A 20567-nucleotide genomic window follows, 5' to 3' on the forward strand; every position below is an offset into this window, starting at 1 on the left:
AATATCACTACCATGACAGGAATGCGAGGGCGCGATGTATTGATGTAAATGATCCTGTTTTTGTCCTCAACTACGCTGCAGGGCCCAAATGGCTCGCAGGCACTGTGGTTGCCAAAGAGGGAAATAGGATTCTGGTAGTTAAACTTACCAATGGACAAATCTGCCGCAAACACGTGGATCAAACAAAAAGGAGGTTCAGCAACCCCATAGAAGAAGCAGAGGAAGAACACGATATAGAGTTTACTCCATCACAGGTGACCGAACACCAGAACCAAAGGGAGGAGAGCCCAGTCACTGTGAGCAGTCCGGACAGGCCTGAGGCACCGCAAACAGCAGACACTCAGGCCAGCGCCCAACAACCGGAGCCCCAACTCAGGCGCTCTACAAGGGAGCGTAAACCACCAGAGAGACTTATCCTGTGATCCCAATAAGACTTTGGGGGGGGAGGTGATGTCATGTATTCAACCAGCATTGTAACCCATGTATAAACTGACCTAAGTTGTACACCATGAGAACAATGACCACTAGGTGGGAGACACTCCTAACCTGGACCTTCAGGTATAAAAGGGGAAGCTCCACCCACCTTCATCACTTGAGTGCTAAGGAATAAAGGACAGGTCACAGACTGACCTTCTCTCAAGCATGGGCCTCGTGTGCATTTATACTGTGTAGTAAGGACGTATCAGCGAGCACTGGGGGTGATGGGTGAGCGGGACTGGGTGCGAGTTAGGACACGGGGCAGCGAGCACTGGGGGTGATGGGTGAGCGGGACTCGGTGCGAGTTAGGACACGGGGCAGCGAGCACTGGGGGTGATGGGTGAGCGGGACTGGGTGCGAGTTAGGACACGGGGCAGCGAGCACTGGGGGTGATGGGTGAGCGGGACTCGGTGCGAGTTAGGACACGGGGCAGCGAGCACAGGGGGTGATGGGTGAGCGGGACTTGGTGCAGGTTCCCTCAGCTGCCAGTAGGGTTGCCAAAGTTGGTCGGACGTGTTCCTGGAGGTTTCATCGCATGGCCTTCCACCCACAACCGCCATGCCCCCACTCTCCAGCCATTGGTCACTCGACACGTCCATCCTCGTGGGGCCCCGCCTCCCCACAGCCAGTTGGGAAGCAAACAGACTCTTCGTTACCCAATTGGATTATTCTTCACTGTCAGTTAAACGGCCTTTTTCCCCGTTGTCCTATATTTTGCTAACTAATAAACAGGGGCCGTAGTTCAGATGAGACGTTAAATCTCTGAGGTGGATGTAAAAGATCCCGTGACACTATATCGAAGAAGAGCGGAGGAGTTATCCCCGGTGTCCTGGGCCAATATTTACCCCTCAATCAACATCACTAAAACAGATTATCGGGTCATTATCACATTGCTGTGTGTGGGAGCTTGCTGTGCACAAATTGGCTGCTGCGTTTCCTACATTACAACAGTGACTACACTCCAACGGTACTTCATTGGCTGTAAAGTGCTTTGGGTCGTCCAGTGGTCGTGAAAGGCACTATATAAATGTAAGTATTTCTTTCTTTTTATGAGTTTCAAAAAATGTTTTTAAACCCAATTCTAAAACCCCTCGATGGTTTCTCTCCCAGGAGTGTCTGGGAGATCTGGCTGTAATTCCCGGGAACTCCGGGCCAATCCTGGAGGATTGGTGACACGGCGGTGTGCTTGGTGTTTAAGTCTCCTCGTCTACTGCTTCCTCCTTCTATCCCTCACCCCCCCGCCCCCTCACCCTCTCCTCCTGGTCCATCCCCCATCCATCATCTTCCCCCCTCCCTCACCCCCCTCACCTGCCCCCAACCCTCACCACCTTCCCCCCCCCCCACACCCCGCTCCTCACCCTTTAATCCCCCTCCCCTCCCCTTCCCTCACCCCCCCAATCCCCCTCTCTTTCCCTCTCCCCCACAATTCCCTCACCCCCCCCCCCCCCCAGCCCTGATGATGGAGGTTTCAGCCGCACTGTCACAGGTGAATGTGTAGATATGAAATATAATTTCTCAGCACAGACCTGAGCCACGATCTGGAAGCAGAGGATTGTTTACAAACCCCTGTACAGTCTCAGGATAAGGGCTCGGCCATTTAGGACTGAGATGAGGAGGAATTTCTTCACTCAGAGGGTGGTGAATCTTTGGAATTCTCTGCCCCAGAGGGCTGTGGAGGCTCAGTCTTGGAGTATATTCAAGGCTGAGATCGCTAGATTTTTGGATATTGATGGAATCGAGGGATATGGGGATCAGGTGGGAAAGTGTTGAGGTTGAAGATCAGCCGTGATCTTATTGAATGGCGGAGCAGGCTCGAGGGGCCGAGTGGTCAACTCTTGCTAATAATTCTTGTGTTCTAACAACAACTCACTGAGTCAGAGGTCCCTCTCAGCAGGACCAGGGTCACAGAGATACGATCGAACTCAGCACAGAGAACTGTTCCCCAGGGTACAGTCAGAAAATGTAAAATCGGCGAGCAGTTTCTTCAATCTCTGATCACCCCACCTCAATCCCACCCCTCCCCCCCCCGCACCCCTCCCCACTCCCATCCCACCTCCCCCCATCCCTCACCCCACCCCTCACCTCCCCGCCCCACCCCTTGCCCCCCCGCACTCTCTCCTCTCATCCACCCCCGTCCCTCACCTTCTTCCTTCCCTCCAACCCTCATCACCTTCCTCCCGTCCACACCCCCTCACCACCCCCAATCTTCCCCTCCCTCACCCCCTCCACCCTTCCCCCCCATCCTCACCTCCCCCCCTCTCCCTCCACCCTTCATCCCCCATCCCTCACCTCACCCCTCCCTCCTTCCCTCACCTTCCCCCCTCCATCACCCCTCACCCCTTACCTCTCCTCCAACCCTCACCCCTTACCTCCCCTCCATCCCTCACCTCCTTCTCCCCTGGTTTTTGGATTATACATTTCACAAAGTACGACTGCAAAAATAATTTAAATTTTTCAAGTTAAAAAAAAACAGCGGCTCACATTTTGGATTCTCGCTGTGATGGAGTTGCAGAGACATGAATGAAGTTCCTTCCCAATCACTCGGTCTGTTGAGATCTATTGTCCCTGCCTCGCAGATCAATAACGATCCATTTGGTGCATTTTTGCAACTCAGAACAGGAGGAGAGTTCTATTGGTGTGTGAGATTGCTGTCACTTGCTACTGGATCTCGCGGGAGTGGGGCAACTCGCAACTCCTATTTTCCCTAATTATTTTCACTATGGGTTTTACACTTCAGAATCATTTTGGTCTTTCAAACGTTTGACCCCAATGTCTTGCGCTCATCCCGCCTGTAATGCATGAAGCTCTCCATCTAAAGATCTTTTAAATGATGGGCCTTTTTATTTCCTTGTTATTTTCTGCAGACTGTGAGCCACAGAATGTCTGGTGACTCAGAGAACATTCAGGCCCAGGATTTGCTGCCAAAGTAACGGTGAATTTAATGGCGCTCGCCGTGATTAATGTGTAAATCGCCCGGCAACATGTGGCGAGGGAGAGACACGCCGTGAGCTGTGAATCGCCACGGGTTGTCGGACGACTTGCGCCACTCCTCCACTAGCCTCACGAAAACAGCAGCTTGCCCTCAACCTTCCCCGCGAGTTTCCAACAATTGCCACATTAATCACCCATTAAACCAGCCGCAGAAAGTTAGGGCTGGGACTTAGCAGCGTAAGGAGCTTTTTAATGAGATTTCTGTTCCTGTGATGCCTCTCAACCTCTCCAGCTCAGAAAGGGAACAATTGATAGGAGTCTCACTCCTGCAGGTAGTAAATTGTTCTCAGAGATTTTTTAAATGATAAATTTTTTTCTTATTTTTCCTTTCCGTCCCTCTTTTTTTCCCTCTCACCTAATCCAACCTTTCCTTCCCTCTCTCTAGTTCTCTCTCCGGACCTGATTTGACTCTAATTCACCCAATTTATTTCTCCGACATTCCTGTTTCTTCCTCAATCCTGAAACCCCAGGGGTTGAGGAGACGCAAAGTCGGTGCCACCGCTCACGGAGGTCCCAGACATCCCATTGCCATCGCCGCCTCGTTAACCGCTCGCTCGCCCAGCACGTTATAGAGCAAAATATTATGTCCATAATGCACTTATGAATGACTCCACGAGGCAATGTGTTGTACTCAAACTGTAGTGACCTTGGTCCTTTATTCCAAACTCCAGAGAGAGGCACAAGCATGGTGGGCTGCCTTTTATACTGGGTCCTGCCACCAGGACAGGAAACCCCGGTCTCCACCAGTTGCACCCTCTAGTGGTGCCAGCATGTATATACACAGTGTAAACCTTATTGACAGTACATCAGGTAACAAGTCTCCATCTTATGCAACCACTCAGTGACTACACAGAGAGTACATCCATAGTCTGCATATATAATACAAAACATATTCCAGCTCAAGGGTGCGGGGAAATGTCAAGCTAACAGAGCACATCGCGAGTTGCCCCACTCCCGCGAGATCCAGTAGCAAGTGACAGCAATCTCACACACCAACAATTTAAAATGATACCACGTAAAAAATCAAAAGAGAGAGAAACAGAGTGAGCACGGGTTAATTTGTCAGCGTGCAGTCAGATTGAGACAGTGTATTCTGTACTTAGCGTAACTAAATATGACCAGAAAACAAGGACAGAGTGAGTATGATGCTGAAACCCGTTAACAGGCCCATGTTCTGGATCAGGAACAGTATTATTTCCGATTTTCTTCCGCTTATTTCCATTTCTTTACAAATCTCGTTCATCTCTGGAAACTAAACGGAAGGAACAAATGAAGGATTAGCCCTGATAATTCGGGTCACCTCAGCCTCTGGTGCTGGTGTTACCGGGGCGATAGTGGATCGCCGGAAGGCAAGTCCAGGTCCAGGGCGTTACCGGGGCGATGCGCACGGCGATGACATCACGATCTCCGGGCGAAGGAGATCGGGGCGCAACTTCGTACATCCGCTGCAAACCTCCCGCCGAAATTAGCGGGAGTCGCTCGTCTCGCCGTGCCCGGTCGGTGAGTCGTTATACCCACCCCCCGTTATACCCTCCGTTATACTCCCCACCCACCGTTATACCCCCCCCGTTATACCCCCGTTACACCCACCCTTCGTTATACCCACCGTTATATCCCCCGTTATAGAAACATAGAAACATAGAAAATAGGTGCAGGAGTAGGCCATTCGGCCCTTCTAGCCTGCACCGCCATTCAATGAGTTCATGGCTGAACATTCAACTTCAGTACCCCATTCCTGCTTTCTCGCCATACCCCTTGATCCCCCTAGTAGTAAGGACCTCATCTAACTCCTTTTTGAATATATTTAGTGAATTGGCCTCAACAACTTTCTGTGGTAGAGAATTCCACAGGTTCACCACTCTCTGGGTGAAGAAGTTCCTCCGCATCTCGGTCCTAAATGGCTTACTCCTTATCCTTAGACTGTGACCTCTGGTTCTGGACTTCCCCAACATTGGTAACATTCTTCCTGCATCTAACCTGTCTAACCCCGTCAGAATTTTAAATGTTTCTATGAGGTCCCCTCTCATTCTTCTGAACTCCAGTGAATACAAGCCCAGTTGATCCAGTCTTTCTTGATAGGTCAGTCCCGCCATCCCGGGAATCAGTCTGGTGAACCTTCGCTGCACTCCCTCAATAGCAAGAATGTCCTTCCTCAGGTTAGGAGACCAAAACTGTACACAATACTCCAGGTGTGGCCTCACCAATGCCCTGTACAACTGTAGCAACACCTCCCTGCCCCTGTACTCAAATCCCCTTGCTATGAAGGCCAACATGCCATTTGCTTTCTTAACCGCCTGCTGTACCTGCATGCTAACCTTCAATGACTGATGTACCATGACACCCAGGTCTCTTTGCACCTCCCCTTTTCCTAATCTGTCACCATTCAGATAATAGTCTGTCTCTCTGTTTTTACCACCAAAGTGGATAACCTCACATTTATCCACATTATACTTCATCTGCCATGCATTTGCCCACTCACCTAACCTATCCAAGTCGCTCTGCAGCCTCACAGCATCCTCCTCGCAGCTCACACTGCCACCCAACTTAGTGTCATCCGCAAATTTTGAGATACTACATTTAATCCCCTCATCTAAATCATTAATGTACAGTGTAAACAGCTGGGGCCCCAGCACAGAACCTTGCGGTACCCCACTAGTCACTGCCTGCCATTCTGAAAAGTACCCATTTACTCCTACTCTTTGCTTCCTGTCTGACAACCAGTTCTCAATCCATGTCAGTACACTACCCCCAATCCCATGTGCTCTAACTTTGCACATCAATCTCTTGTGTGGGACCTTGTCGAACGCCTTCTGAAAGTCCAAATATACCACATCAACTGGTTCTCCCTTATCCACTCTACTGGAAACATCCTCAAAAAATTCCAGAAGATTTGTCAAGCATGATTTCCCTTTCACAAATCCATGCTGACTTGGACCTATCATGTCACCTCTTTCCAAATGCACTGCTATGACATCCTTAATAATTGATTCCATCATTTTACCCGCTACCGATGTCAGACTGACTGGTCTATAATTCCCTGTTTTCTCTCTCCCTCCTTTATACCCCCCCCATTATACCCCCCTGGTATACCCCCCCGGTATACCCCCCCATTATACACCCTCGTTATATTCCCTATTATACCCCCCCGTTATATCTCCCCATTATACCCCCCTGGTATACCCCCCCGGTATACCCCCCCGTTATACACCCTCGTTATACCCCCCTATTATTTCCCCCGTTATATCCCCCCTTATACCTCCCCCGTTATACCCCCCCGTTATATCCCCCTGTTATACCCCCCCGTTATATCCCCCCTTATACCCCCCCGTTATATCCCCCCTTATACCCCCCCGTTATATCCCCCCATTATATCCCCCTGTTATACCCCCCCGTTATATCCCCCCTTATACCCCCCCCGTTATATCCCCCCTTATACCCCCCCGTTATACCCCCCGTTATATCCCCCCGTTATATCCCCCCCACTGGTATAACCACCCCCCCCGGTATCCACCCCTATTAGCGGCCCCCCGAGACGATAACAGGAGGCGCTAAGCAGGCCAATTTCTGGGCCATGTTGTCTTACTGCCAGTGATCGATCTCGTATAATCTAATTTGACTAGCTTGCACCACCAGCAGTTCTTTTATTTTAAATGATATTAAACCTCCAGGTTTCTGGCAACAAATAGTGGAGCAAATCCTTAAACAGCCAAAGTGCCTTATAATCTGCAACATCACAGAGCCGAGGAGGCTCAAAGTCTGACCCCTGATAGTTCCAACAGCTTGCAATCCATCCTTCCACATGATCGGATTGGTTACACGCGGCAGGCAGCACTTAAACAGGCCATTGGGCCCCACCGCTCCGTGTCGGGGTTTATGTCCCACCGCTCCGTGCCGGGGTTTATGCCCCACCGCTCCGTGCCGGAGTTTATGTCCCACCGCTCCATGCCGGGGTTTATGTCCCACCGCTCCGTGTCGGGGTTTATGCCCCACCGCTCCGTGCCGGGGTTTATGTCCCACCGCTCCGTGTCGGGGTTTATGCCCCACCGCTCCGTGCCGGGGTTTATGTCCCACCGCTCCGTGCCGGGGTTTATGCCCCACCGCTCCGTGCCGGGGTTTATGCCCCACCGCTCCGTGCCGGGGTTTATGCTCCACCGCTCCGTGCCGGGGTTTATGTCCCACCGCTCCGTGCCGGGGTTTATGCCCCACCGCTCCGTGCCGGGGTTTATGTCCCACCGCTCCGTGCCGGGGTTTATGTCCCACCGCTCCGTGCCGGGGTTTATGTCCCACCGCTCCGTGCCGGGGTTTATGCTCCACACCAGCCCCTTCCCACCCTTCTCCATCTCCCCCCATCAGCCTATCAAATATGGTTCACATTGATAACCTCACTTTCAGTGAGAAAAGGGGGATTTCTCTTGTGAAATACTGAGACGGGCTGAATCAAAGGGCTGGAACATTAGCAGCTGACATGTATGTTGTCTCTGTCTGCATCTCTCTTTCCTTTCCTTGTCTTTCTGTTTCTCTCTGCCTCTCTCTCTCTCTCATTGGCTGTTTCTCTCTCTCCTGGTGTACCACAGACGCAATGAACAACAAAATCTGCGCCATGTTTTTGGAGCACATAAGATTGTTCCCCACGGATTCTAGATCTGTTTCCACAACTACATCACTCGCAAGGGATGGAGCTGTCAGTGAGTTTCTCTCGTCAACAAAGTTTCGTTGTGAAAGTATTTTTTAAAGGGCCTTTTGATGTTCTATTTGAGCCACAATTCTAGGTTTAAATGACATTTTCAAAGTATAAACCATGATAACCCGCCAAATGATACCACACACTGGGTCGTAATTAGCCGCCCTGACACGGTCCGTACACACCCATAGGGGCCGCACAACTTCCTGGTTTTCACGCGCAAAACGCAAGGGCAAAGACCCGGAACTTGCAATCTGTCAAGAATTCTCTCGCAGATCGCCGCATCCCCGGGTGTCATGTATTTGCTTCATGGGTTCTTTGCTTGAGAACAAGTTGGTTTATTAGCAAAGGTTTAACAATCACACAACACATTACCAGTTCATCCACCAGGCTCACAACCACCTGCCCCATCGTGGATCCCCCGAACCCAACTGGCTGGGGTTTTATTGAGTCTTGTGAACATTACGTGACTGGCTAAGGCACTCACAGTGCAACTGCGCGACCAACCTGTGAGCATCCTCACCGGTGCATATGTTACACCGGTGCCTCTGCGGGGGGAGAGTTGGGCTATTTGCCCAAGTTATGCCCAGCGACTGCCCGTGAAATTCTTACACCTGGTAAAAGCAGGAACGTAAGGCCTGATTTTAGCAGCGTAAGAATTTAAAAAAACATAAAAATACAATTTTGTCCACCACTTATACATTAACCGCTCTGTGCAATTTAAAACATGTACATTTAGTTTTCAAAAAAATTTAATTAAAGAATAAAAAGCCAGAGTCAGTGATGGTGACCATGAAACTACGGGATTGTTGTAAAATCCCATCGGGTTCACTGATGTTCCTTTAGGGGAGAAATCTGCCGCCCTTACCCGGTCTGGCCGATAGGTGACCCACAGCAATGTGGTTGACTCTAAGCTGCCTGGTGCACTCGATTCCGAGGGACTGCCTATGATGATGCCCGATGCACTCAGGGAGATTAGGGACAGGCGATAAATGCCGGCCATGAACGAATAAATAAAAATAAATATTGGGCGATTGTGACGTGTGCTGGGTCTACACGGCCATCAATCACTTACCATATCAGCCAGCGAGATGTACAGGAACATCCCACCAGCAATACCGAAGATATAGTTTGCAGCAAAGCTGTTGCCGATTAATATCCCCAAAATCAGACCAGCGTAACAGGAACATGCCGAGAGGAAGTTGAAGCACAAAGCCTGAGGGACACTCATTCCCGAGTTCAGAAGGATTACAAAGTCACCTAGGATTCAATGATGAAAATATTACGTTCCTATTTTAGAGAAAACAGAACCATTAATGACGAAATCTGAAGTTAATCACACGGCTCAGTCAATAAACATGTGTATCTTTTTAAAAGCTCCACGTTTTAACAAAGAATTCTCCCCCCCCTCCCGCCCCCACACTTTGTTTAATATACTGAATATACTGAAGGGGTGATTTGATCGAAGTTTTCAAGATATCTAGAGGACTGAAATACAAGGGGGTAGAAGTTATACTGCAGCTGTACAAAGCCCTGGTTAGACCACACCTGGAGCACTGTGAGCAGTTCTGGGCCCACATCTGGAGCACTGTGAGCAGTTCTGGGCCCACACCTGGAGCACTGTGAGCAGTTCTGGGCCCACACCTGGAGCACCGTGAGCAGTTCTGGGCCCACACCTGGAGCACTGTGAGCAGTTCTGGGCCCACACCTGGAGCACTGTGAGCAGTTCTGGGCCCACACCTGGAGCACTGTGAGCAGTTCTGGGTCCCACACCTGGAGCACTGTGAGCAGTTCTGGGTCCCACACCTGGAGCACTGTGAGCAGTTCTGGGCCCACACCTGGAGCACTGTGAGCAGTTCTGGGTCCCACACCTGGAGCACTGTGAGCAGTTCTGGGCACCACATCTTAGGGAGGATATATTAACCTTGGAGGAAGTGCAGCGTGAGTTTACCAGATACCCAGCACTCCAAGGGTTAAGTTACGAGGGGAGATTACACAAACTGGGGTTGTATTCCCTGGGATTTAGAAGGTTAAGGGTTGATCTGATCGAAGTTTTCAGGATATTAAGGGGAACAGAGAGGGTAGATAGAGAGAGACTATTCCCGCTGGTTGGGGAGTCTGGGACTAGGGACAGAGTCTAAACATTAGAGCCAGACCTTTCAAGAGTGAAGTTAGGGAACACTTCTACACACACAGGGTGGGAGAGGTTTGGAACTCTTCCACAAACGGCAATTGATGCTGGGTCAATTGTTAATTTTAAATCTGAGATTGATAGATTTCTGTTAACCAAAGGTATTAAGGGATATGGGCCAAAGGCGGGTATATGGAGTTAGGTCACAGGTCAGCCCCGATCTCACTGAATGGCGGAGCAGGCTCAAGGGGCCGAATGGCCTTCTGTTCCTATACGACCACAAATGGGTTAATATTTGAGGGTCGCCTGGTGAAAGCGGGGCACTGGTGAAGTGGAGGGACTCTGTGTGGTTCCTGGATCCAGTTGTGTGGATTTTGTTGACTTCCCCCATCCTGGCCCCAGCCAGTTCCCACCTTGCTCTCTCAGTGCTGTGTCTCAGCTCCTCATCCTCCACCCACAGGGGATTTTGCCAAAACAGTGCTCCATGCCCCACAGAAATTTTCAGAAACACCAGGAAAAGAAATCTCTCCGTGTAACCTTACAGCTCCGGAACAATTGGTTCTGACTTACACAGCATCTCAACGATGTGGCTAATCTAGAGTGTCCCTTTAACTATCCCTGCTTCCCCAGGCCGTGACTCTGTCCGGTTTTGGCTGCCCTACTTTAGGAACGATGGCGACGGCATGGAGCAGGTACAAACCAAACCTATCCAGACGATGCCGGGGATGAGAGACTTCACCGATGAGGAGAAACAGAGTGCCGGGCTGAGGGATCGCGGCACCGACCCCGCGACCAAAGCGGCCCCGGAGCAGGGAGGAAAACGGGAAGTTTGTTTCAGGAGCAGTCGGCCACCTCCCCATTAAACCTCACCCCGGTAGCAGCCGGCCGCCCCCTGAATCTGTCGCTGACATCGCCCGCCACAGCTCCAGGGGGTGAGACCCAAGATAGAGCCTGGCACTAATGGGGCAATGCGCACAGTGATGGTGCCACGATCTCCGGGTACAGGCTATCGGGGCAATACTATAACACCGCCGCTAAATTAGCGGGAGTCATTAGCGGCGCACCCAGTCACAAAATTATTTGCCTCCTGTTAGCGACCCTAGTTCTGGCTGTTAGATATGGATGGGTCTTTATTTATATTATATATATAGATGGGTCTTTATTTATATTATATATATAGATGGGTCTTTATTTATTTGGATCATTTCCTGATATATTTTCTATATAGGGATTACATCGGATATACGGCCCAGAAACAGGCCATTGGGCCCAACCAGTCCATGCCGGCGTTTCTGCTCCACTCGAGCCTCCTCCCATCTTTCCTCATTTAAATCTATCGGCATAACCCTCTATTCCCTTCTCCCTCATATACTTGTCCAGCCTCCCCTTAAATACATCGATACTATTCACCTCAACCACTGCTTGACAGAGATTCATAGGAATTCGGAGCAGTAGTCGGCCATTCGGCCCCTCGAGCCTGCTCCGCCATTCAATGTGATCATGGCTGATCTTCGACCTCAACTCCACTTTCCCACCTGGTCCCTGTGTCCCTGGATTCCCCAAGAGTCCAACTGAATGGGAGGGCTGATCGGACAACTGGGTTTATCCTGGCCCTCAATGGATAACACGGAAAATTAGAAAATCATTGTGCCCGATTCACCCCCCAACCAATTCTCCAGTTAGTAATTTTAATGACCAGAAAATCATGAGGGTGCAAATCGGGCATGGTGTCCTTGACCCTGAGTTATCCAACGCAGCCTCCAGTTGAGGAAGGCTCCCATGCCCACAGCACGAACTTGTAACATTTAACTTTAATGTTTAGCAGTTAATCTAAAGTCCATGATCAACGACAAAAGGAAATAAATCGTGGTGATGTTTTTTGCATTCTCTCACCGAGTTCATGAGGAAACTCTTCGCACAGGATGGCGATGGACGTGCTGACTCCCTGGAGAACCGACACTGTGAAGGACGCTCCGATCGCCAAGCCGTCGATAAAGTTATGTACTCCGTCACTTAACGTAATCATCCAGGCTACAGTGGAAATATGGGACAACTTGGTTCCATTGAGACAAGCGCAGGTCAGTTGTGGCTGCGCTTCTTGAAAAGCAGTAAGGGAAAGGTTAGAATCGGTGAATCGTATGGGAAGGGACATTGGAACAGGAGGAGGCCATTCAGCCCCTCGAGCCTGTTCTGCCACTCCATGAGAGTGGCATACGGAATACTTGCCTATATTAACCATTGTATTAGAATACAAGAGCAAGGGGGTTATGCTTGAACTGTATAAAACACTGGTTAGGCCACAGCTGGAGTACTGCGTGCAGTTCCGGTCACCACATTACAGGAAAGATGTGATTGCACTGGAGAGGGTACAGAGGAAGTTTACGAGGATGTTGCCAGGACTGGAAAACTGTAGCTACCAGGAAAGATTGGATAGGCTGGGTCTGTTTTCCTTGGAACAGAGGAGGATGAGGGGAGATTTAATTGAGGTGTGTAGAATTATGAGGAGCCTGGATAGAGTGGATAGGAAGGACTTATTTCCCTTAGCAGAGGGGTCAACAACCAGGGGGCATAGATTGAAAGTAATCGGGGGGAGGTTTCGAGGGGATTTGAGGGGAAATTTCTTCACCCAGAGGGTGGTGGGGGTCTGGAACTCACTGCCTGAAAAGGTGGTAGAGGCAGAAACCCTCGCCACATTTAAAAAGTACTTGGATGTGCACCTGAAGTGCCGTAAACTACAGGGCTACGGACCCAGAGCTGGAAAGTGGGATTAGGCTGGGTAGCTCTTGGTCGGCCGGCACAGACACGATGGGCCAAATGGCCTCCCTCCGTGCTGTAAATTTCTCTGATTCTATGGCCGACCTGTATCTTAACTCCAACTACCCGCCTTGTTTCCATCAATGCTGATTGGCTTATACCCAGTATTACATCGTATTTACAGCCCAGACACAGGCCACTGGGCCCCAGCGCTCCGTGCCAGGGTTTATGCCCCACCGCTCCATGCCGGGGTTTATGTCCCACCGCTCCGTGCCGGGGTTTATGTCCCACCGCTCCGTGCTGGGGTTTATGTCCCACTGCTCCGTGCCGGGGTTTATGTCCCACCGCTCCGTGCCGGGGTTTATGTCCCACCGCTCCGTGCCGGGGTTTATGTCCCACCGCTCCGTGCCGGGGTTTATGTCCCACCGCTCCGTGCCGGGGTTTATGTCCCACCACTCCGTGCCGGGGTTTATGTCCCACCGCTCCGTGCCGGGGTTTATGTCCCACCGCTCCGTGCCGGGGTTTATGCTCCACACCAGCCCCCTCCCACCCCTCTCCATCTCACCCCATCCCCATATCCTTCTATTCCTTTCTCCCTCATGTGTCTATCCAGCTTCCCCTTAAATACATCGATACTATTCACCACAACCCCTCCCTGTGGCAGCGAGTTCCACATTCTCACCGCTCTCTGGGTAAAGAAGTTTCTCCTGAATTCCCCATTGGGTTTATTAGTGACTGTCTGATATTGATGGTCCCTAGTTCTGGTCTCCCCCACAGGGGGAAACATCTCCTCTACATCTACCTTATCGAACCACTTCATAATATTACAGACCTCTATCAGGTCAGCCCTCGGCCGTCTCTTTTTTTGAGCAAAGAGCCCCAGCCTGTTGAGCCTTTCCTGATGGTTACAATCTCTCAGTTCAGGTATCATCCTTGTGAATCTGTTTGGTAATATGGAGACTGGAACGGTGCACAGTGCTCCAAGTTTGGTCGAACCAAGGTTCTACATAAGGTTAATGTAACTTCTCCGCTTTTCAATTCTCTTGCATTGAAATGAATTTGCTTGAATTGTATTTTATGGCCTTGTTAACCTGCATTGCCATGTTTAATGATGTGTATCTGTGGCCCCCAGATCCCAAATATATTCCTCCAGTATAAATTGCTACGTTCAAATTTATATTGGAAACTGCCTATTAAACATGTCACACTGTAATTACACAGTCCTCCCAGTGGAGGTGCTCTAGCGCCACCACTGGTGGGGAGGTGTAATTACACTGTGACGAGTTTACATAGCTCTTTGCCATTACGAACATGAAAATAGGAATTTACAATAGAAATCCAGAAATAAAAACTTGAGGGGGGCGATTTTAACCCCACTCGCTCAGCAGAAACCTGGCGGGTGGGCAGTTAAAATCAGCCTGGTTCTGACCCGTCCAAAAACCGCCATGATCGCAACATCTGCAATTTTAACCTGTTCCCCTGAGTGGGCAGCAAGCACACACCCAGAGCCAACAGGGACATCCTTTACAGAGGCACAGTGCAGCCCCGATGACATCATTGAGACCAGGGAATCCACCTGGAGTTAAAATCGGGGCCATGAAGACTTTATTATGTCTGCTCATCCTGGGTCCAATTATCTCAAGGCCTCTAACCCTCCTTCACCTGGAGACTATCAGTCTTCACAAGGCCATCTGAATAATCGCCATTAGTTTACCAGCAGAAATGGAACACAATGAATACTCAGTCACCACCCAATGTGTTTAGATGCTGCCCTTCAAAAATGATAGAGTAATCATTTTATATTTTGTGAAAATACTCCTCATAAATCATCAGCATTTATGGCGGGAAACGGTTGTGTGAAGCTGGATCGAGGGGAATTCCTGGACATTTGCTGGCAATGATTTCCCAGCAGGCAGCAGCAGCAGCCAAGTTGAACTGTACCTGGACCACAACAGTTGCGTCGCTTGCCGTTGGACTTTCTGCAGTGCCACTGTCGGGGTTCGAAGGCGCATCTTGCCAGACCTCCATCGAAGCGCTGCCATTCTTCTCGTGGGCAGGCTGTTGCTCAGGAAGGCCAGAATGGCTGTGATTCTGTGTGAAGAAAGAGGAGAGAAGTACACATACAGGGCAACATTGCTCCCAGCACAGGCTGTGAGTAACTTTTATAGTTAAACAACAAATAAAGGTGTTCAAAATCACAAGGGGTCTAGACAGAGTAAAGAAAGACTTACATTTATATATCATCATTAGAGCCAGTCCCTCGGAGTCGAGGAAGACTTGCTTCCACTCTTAGAGTGAGTTCTCAGGTGACTGAACAGTCCAATACGAGAACCACAGTCTCTGTCACAGGTGGGACAGACAGTGGTTGAGGGAAGGGGAGGGTGGGACTGGTTTGCCGCACGCTCCTTCCGCTGCCTGCGCTTGGTTTCTGCATGCTCTCGGCGACGAGACTCGAGGTGCTCAGCGCCTTCCCGGATGCACTTTCTCCACTTAGGACGAACTTTGGCCAGGGACTCCCAGGTGTCGGTGGGGATGTTGCACTTTATCAGGGAGGCTTTGAGGGTGTCCTTGTAACGTTTCCTCTGCCCACCTGGGGCTTGCTTGCCGTGTAGGAGATTTGAGTAGAACGCTTGCTTTGGGAGTCTTGTGTCGGGCATGTGGACCATGTGGCCTGCCCAGCAGAGTTGGTTGAGTGTGGTCAGTGCTTCGATGCTGGGGATGTTGGCCTGAGCGACGACGCTAATGTTGGTGCGTCTGTCCTCCCAGGGAATTTGCAGGATCTTGCGGAGACATCGTCGGTGGTATTTCTCCAGTGATTTAAGGTGTCTACTGTACATGGTCCATGTCTCTGAGCCATACAGGAGGGCGGGTATCACTGCAGATCATAAGTTTGGTGCCAGATTTTAGAGCCTGGTCTTCAAACACTCTCTTCCTCAGGCGCCTTTATATCGCGCCTTTCACAACCACCGGACGTCCCAAAGTGCTTTACAGCCAATGAAGTACTTTTGGAGTGTAGTCACTGTTGTAATGTAGTAATAGATAGAGAGAAACTGTTCCCATTGGTGGAAGGGTCGGGAACCAGAGGACACAGATTTAAGGCGATTGGCAGAAAGGCGACACGAGGAAAATCATTTTTACGCAGCGAGTGGTTAGGATCTGGAATGCGCTGCCTGAGAGGGTGATGGAGGCAGACTCAATCATGGCTTTCAAAAGGAAGTTGAATAAGTCCCTGAAGGAAAGAAATTTTCCGGGCTCCGGGGAAAGGGCGGGGGAGTGGGACTGGCTGAGGGGCTCTTGCAGAGAGCCGGCACGGGCTCAACGGGCCGAATGGCCTCCCGTGCTGTAACCGTTCTGTGATTCTGGAGAAAATTGTTGCTGTTCTCTCAAGTTTATTTCCTTCATTTCTCAGGAATGAGGCCCAAATCCAATCATCCAAACGGACCGGAATTAGGTCAATGCACGTTAATTTAGAACATCTTAAATTTGATCTAAAGCTTTGGTGTTAAGGTGCCTGTTCTGTAAAGATAGAAAAAGGCATTGTGACGAGAAAGAAAGTTTTCTTCTCAGAGATAGGTCAATTTATTGAAAAAAATAACGCAACACAATAGTTCCAGTGCTTGTTTCCCACCGGTACATCACTTGTCTTCCAAATGATCGTCTGCAAGTTGACCTCAGCAGGCAGTCCCGTTGCCTTTGAGTCAGAAGCCCAGCTTTAGGAGATCAGCAAATACTTTTAGAACTTCTCCTGTTCCAGTGCCAGACTTTGGCGGAAGGTGGGTTATGCACAGAAACCGGGTTCCCGCTAGAAGTTATGGAGCGAGAGAAGCCCCGAAAACACCCCCCAAAATCGAGGTTGAATCTTCAGTACGGTGCTGAGAGGATGGAGCATTATTCCAGGTGTTACCAGTTGGAAGACCAGTCAAACCTCTCTACCTGTTGAAATAGATGTAAACAGTCCGGTGGCACTGTTTGAAGAAGAACAGAGAAGTTCACTGGCCAACATTCCTCCCTCTACCAATAGCACTTTCTTCGCTATTTTGGGGATCATGATGTCTACAAATTGGCTGCTGCATTTGAACAACGTGGACTGAGAAAGAAAGAGAAACAGAGATAGAGAGGAGGAAAGAAAGAGGAAGAAAGTGAGGAAGAGAGGGAAAGAGGAAGAAGAAGTGAGGAAGAGGAAGAGAAAGAGAAAGAGAGAAAGAAAGATTTGCATTTAAATAGCACCTTTCACGACCACCGGACGCCACAAAGTGCTTTACAACCAATGAAATACTTTTGAAGTGTAGTCACTGCTGTATTATAGGAAGTGCAACAGACAATTTGCGCACAGCAAGCTCCCACAATTCACAATGTGATAATGATCGAATAATCTGTTTATTTATGTTGGTTGAGGGAAAAAAACTGGTCGCAGGACACCCGGGAGATCTCCTCTGTTCTTCTTCTGCGTTTTTCTCGCCTCATGTCTGGGTCTGTTGTAGACTATTGATAGAGATTGATCTCTGCGATTGGTCAACAATTCCATTATCGTTGTATCGTGTGATGACCAGGATGGGAGAAGGCGATCTAGATGGACTTTGTTCATCCAGCAGTTCCTGTGTTCCTCTGTCAATCATGTGATATTGATTAAAAGTAAGGAGCAGAGTGGATAAGGGGGAACCAGTGGATGTGGTGTATTTGGATTTCCAGAAGGCATTCGATAAGGTGCCACATAAAAGGTTACTGCACAAGATAAAAGCTCATGTGATTGGGGGTAATATATTAGCATGGATAGAGGATTGGCTAACTAACAGAAAATAGAGAGTCGGAATAAATGGGTCATTTTCCGGTTGGCAAACAGTAACTAGTGGGGTACCACAGGGATCAGTGCGGGGACCTCAACTATTTACAATCTATATTAATGACTTGGATGAAGGGACCGAGTGTAATGTAACCAAGTTTGCTGATGATACAAAGATGGGTGGGAAAGCAAGTTGTGAGGAGGACACAAAAAATCTGCAAAGGATATAGACAGGCTAAGTGAGTGGGCAAAAATTTGACAGATGGAGTGTAATGTGGGAAAATGTGCGGTTATCCACTTTGGTAGGAAAAATAGAAAAGCAAATTATAATTTAAATGGGGAGCGATTACAAAGTGCTGAAGTACAGCGGGACCTGGGGGTCCTTGTGCATGAAACACAAAAAGTTAGTATGCAGGTACAGCAAGTGATCAGGAAGGCAAATGGAACGTTGGCCTTTATTGCAAGGGGGCTAGAGTATAAAAGCAGAGAAGTCCTGCTACAACTGTACAGGGTATTGGTGAGGCCACACCTGGAGTACTGCGTACAGTTTTGGTCTCCGTATTTAAGGAGGAATATACTTGCATTGGAGGCTGTTCAGAGAAGGTTCACTAGGTTGATTCCGGAGATGAAGAGGTTGTCTTATGAGGAAAGGTTGAGCAGGTTGGCCTATACTCATTGGAGTTTAGAAGAATGTGAGGTGATCTTATTGAAACATATAAGATTCTGAGGGGGCTTGACAGGGTAGATGCAGGGAGGATGTTTCCCCTCGTGGGGGAATCTCGAACTAGGGGACATAGTTTCAGAATAAGGGGTCGCCCATTTAAAACGGAGATGATGAAGGAATTTCTTCTCTCTGAGGGTTGTGAATCTGTGGAATTCTCTGCCCCAGAGAGCTGTGGAGGCTGAGTCATTGAATATATTTAAGGCGGAGATAGACAGATTTTTGAACGATAAGTGAATAAATGGTTATGGGGAGCGGGCGGGGAAGTGGAGCTGAGTCCATGATCAGATCAGCCATGATCTTATTGAATGGCGGAGCAGGCTCGAGGGGCCGAATGGCCTACTCCTGCTCCTAGTTCTTATGTTCTTAAATAGAGCAGCAAGTTCAATGAAAATATAATAAGTTTGAGGAAAACTTTTGACTGAAAGAAATAATATTATTTCACTTTGTAGCATCTGAAAATACGCCAGCACTAGCAAGCCCCGGGATTCTATTTTGTTTGGTGCTTTACCTGTTTTTTAGGGAACAGCAATATCTTTAGCATCCTCTCGGTGAAGAACAGGAGGTAGAACCCGCCAAACACAGCCACTGCTTTAAAAACATAATTGTTTTCTTGTTGGAGTGAATCCAAAGGCCTGTCGCGGGACAAGAAACGAGAAGGAGAGCGGAGATTAATCTGCTGACTTTTTCCAAGCCTGTTGTCCCACATTCTCTTCAGTCAGCAATGTTTCACCGAGAGGCAAAATGCTTTGCTGAAGGGTTTGTGTAAAATGAAGGGCACGTTCGGGGTTGTGAGGGGTTTTGTTGGAGTGCATGGGGAGCGGCTGTTTCCACTGGTGAGGGGCAGGGGGAGGGAGGGGAGTTCGGTAACCAGAGGACACAGATTTGACAGGGAGCTGGAGCGGCGAATGGTGAAGAGAGATTTTTAACGCAGCGAGTTGTTGTGATCGGGAACACGCTGCCTGAAAGGGCGGTGGGAGCAGATTCAGTAGTGACTTTCAAACCGGGAATTGTGTAAATACTTGAAAAGGAAACATGTGCAGTGCTATAAGGAGAGGGCAGGGACTAATTGGATAGCTTTCAAAGAGCTGGCACAGACACTATGGGCACCACATTGACAGCCAGGTTAGTTATCAGCGTAAGATATGTGCAGGAACATTGTACTGTTCTCCACGTGACTTATAGTTTGGGTCGAGCTGTCAACCTAAACTAAATACACTGCATGTAATTATCCACCTGGCATTCATCCCACTGTGCTCTTATTCTGCACCTAGCAATCAGACAGAAAGGAAGACTTGCATTTATATAGCGCCTTTCACGACCGCCGGATGCCTCAAAGTGCTTTACAGCCAATGAAGTACTTTTGGAGTGTAGTCACTGTTGTAATGTGGTAAACACGACAGCCGATTTGCGCACAGCAAGCTCCCACACACAGCAATGTGATAATTACCAGATAATCTGATATTGTTATGTTGATTGAGGGATAAATATTGGCCCCAGGACACCGGGGAGAACTCCCCTGCTCTTCTTCGAAATAATGCCATGGGATCTTTTACATCCACCTGAGAGAGCAGACGGGGCCTCGGTTTAACGTCTCATCTGAAAGACGGTACCTCCGGCAGTGCAGCACTCCCTCAGCACTGCCCCTCCGACATTGTGGCACTCTCCCAGTACTGCCCCTCCGACAGCGCGGCGCTCCCTCAGCACTGCCCCTCCGACAGTGCAGCACTCCCTCAGTACTGCCCCTCCGACAGTGCAGCACTCCCTCAGTACTGCCCCTCCGACAGTGCGGCACTCCCTCAGCTCTGCACTAGAGTGTCAGCCTGGATTTTTGTGCTCAGAGGCGAGAGTGATGTCCACAGCTGAATCAGGCAGAAGAGGAGCAGAAGGGGGTCACGTGCGTATTATCTTGGGCAGGGATACAAAATACAAAGGGATAAATTCAGTAACTCTGTGCGAGGAAGCCACAATCAATGGGAATGTGGGCATGAGGTAGAGCTAGAACAGTGTGCCCGGACACTCCGACACGCAC

The 20567-nt window shown here is 49.4% G+C and overlaps 1 protein-coding gene across 1 annotated transcript; it reads right to left on the reverse strand.

Moving 5' to 3' along the window:
* Nucleotides 1-4576: 4576 nt before the first annotated feature.
* On the reverse strand, nt 4577-19185 carry LOC139232031 (metal cation symporter ZIP8-like; the record flags this gene model as incomplete). The annotated part of the gene is given in 7 exon segments (XM_070862548.1): nt 4577-4720; nt 9225-9409; nt 12174-12501; nt 14976-15125; nt 17619-17639; nt 19047-19151; nt 19153-19185. Coding segments are annotated over 7 exon segments (966 nt in total), but the record flags the coding sequence as incomplete, so codon positions are not given.
* Between the last annotated feature and the right edge of the window lie 1382 nt (nt 19186-20567).

This window comes from Pristiophorus japonicus, chromosome 2 (assembly GCF_044704955.1).
Source record: "Pristiophorus japonicus isolate sPriJap1 chromosome 2, sPriJap1.hap1, whole genome shotgun sequence".
Lineage (NCBI taxonomy): Eukaryota > Metazoa > Chordata > Chondrichthyes > Pristiophoridae > Pristiophorus > Pristiophorus japonicus.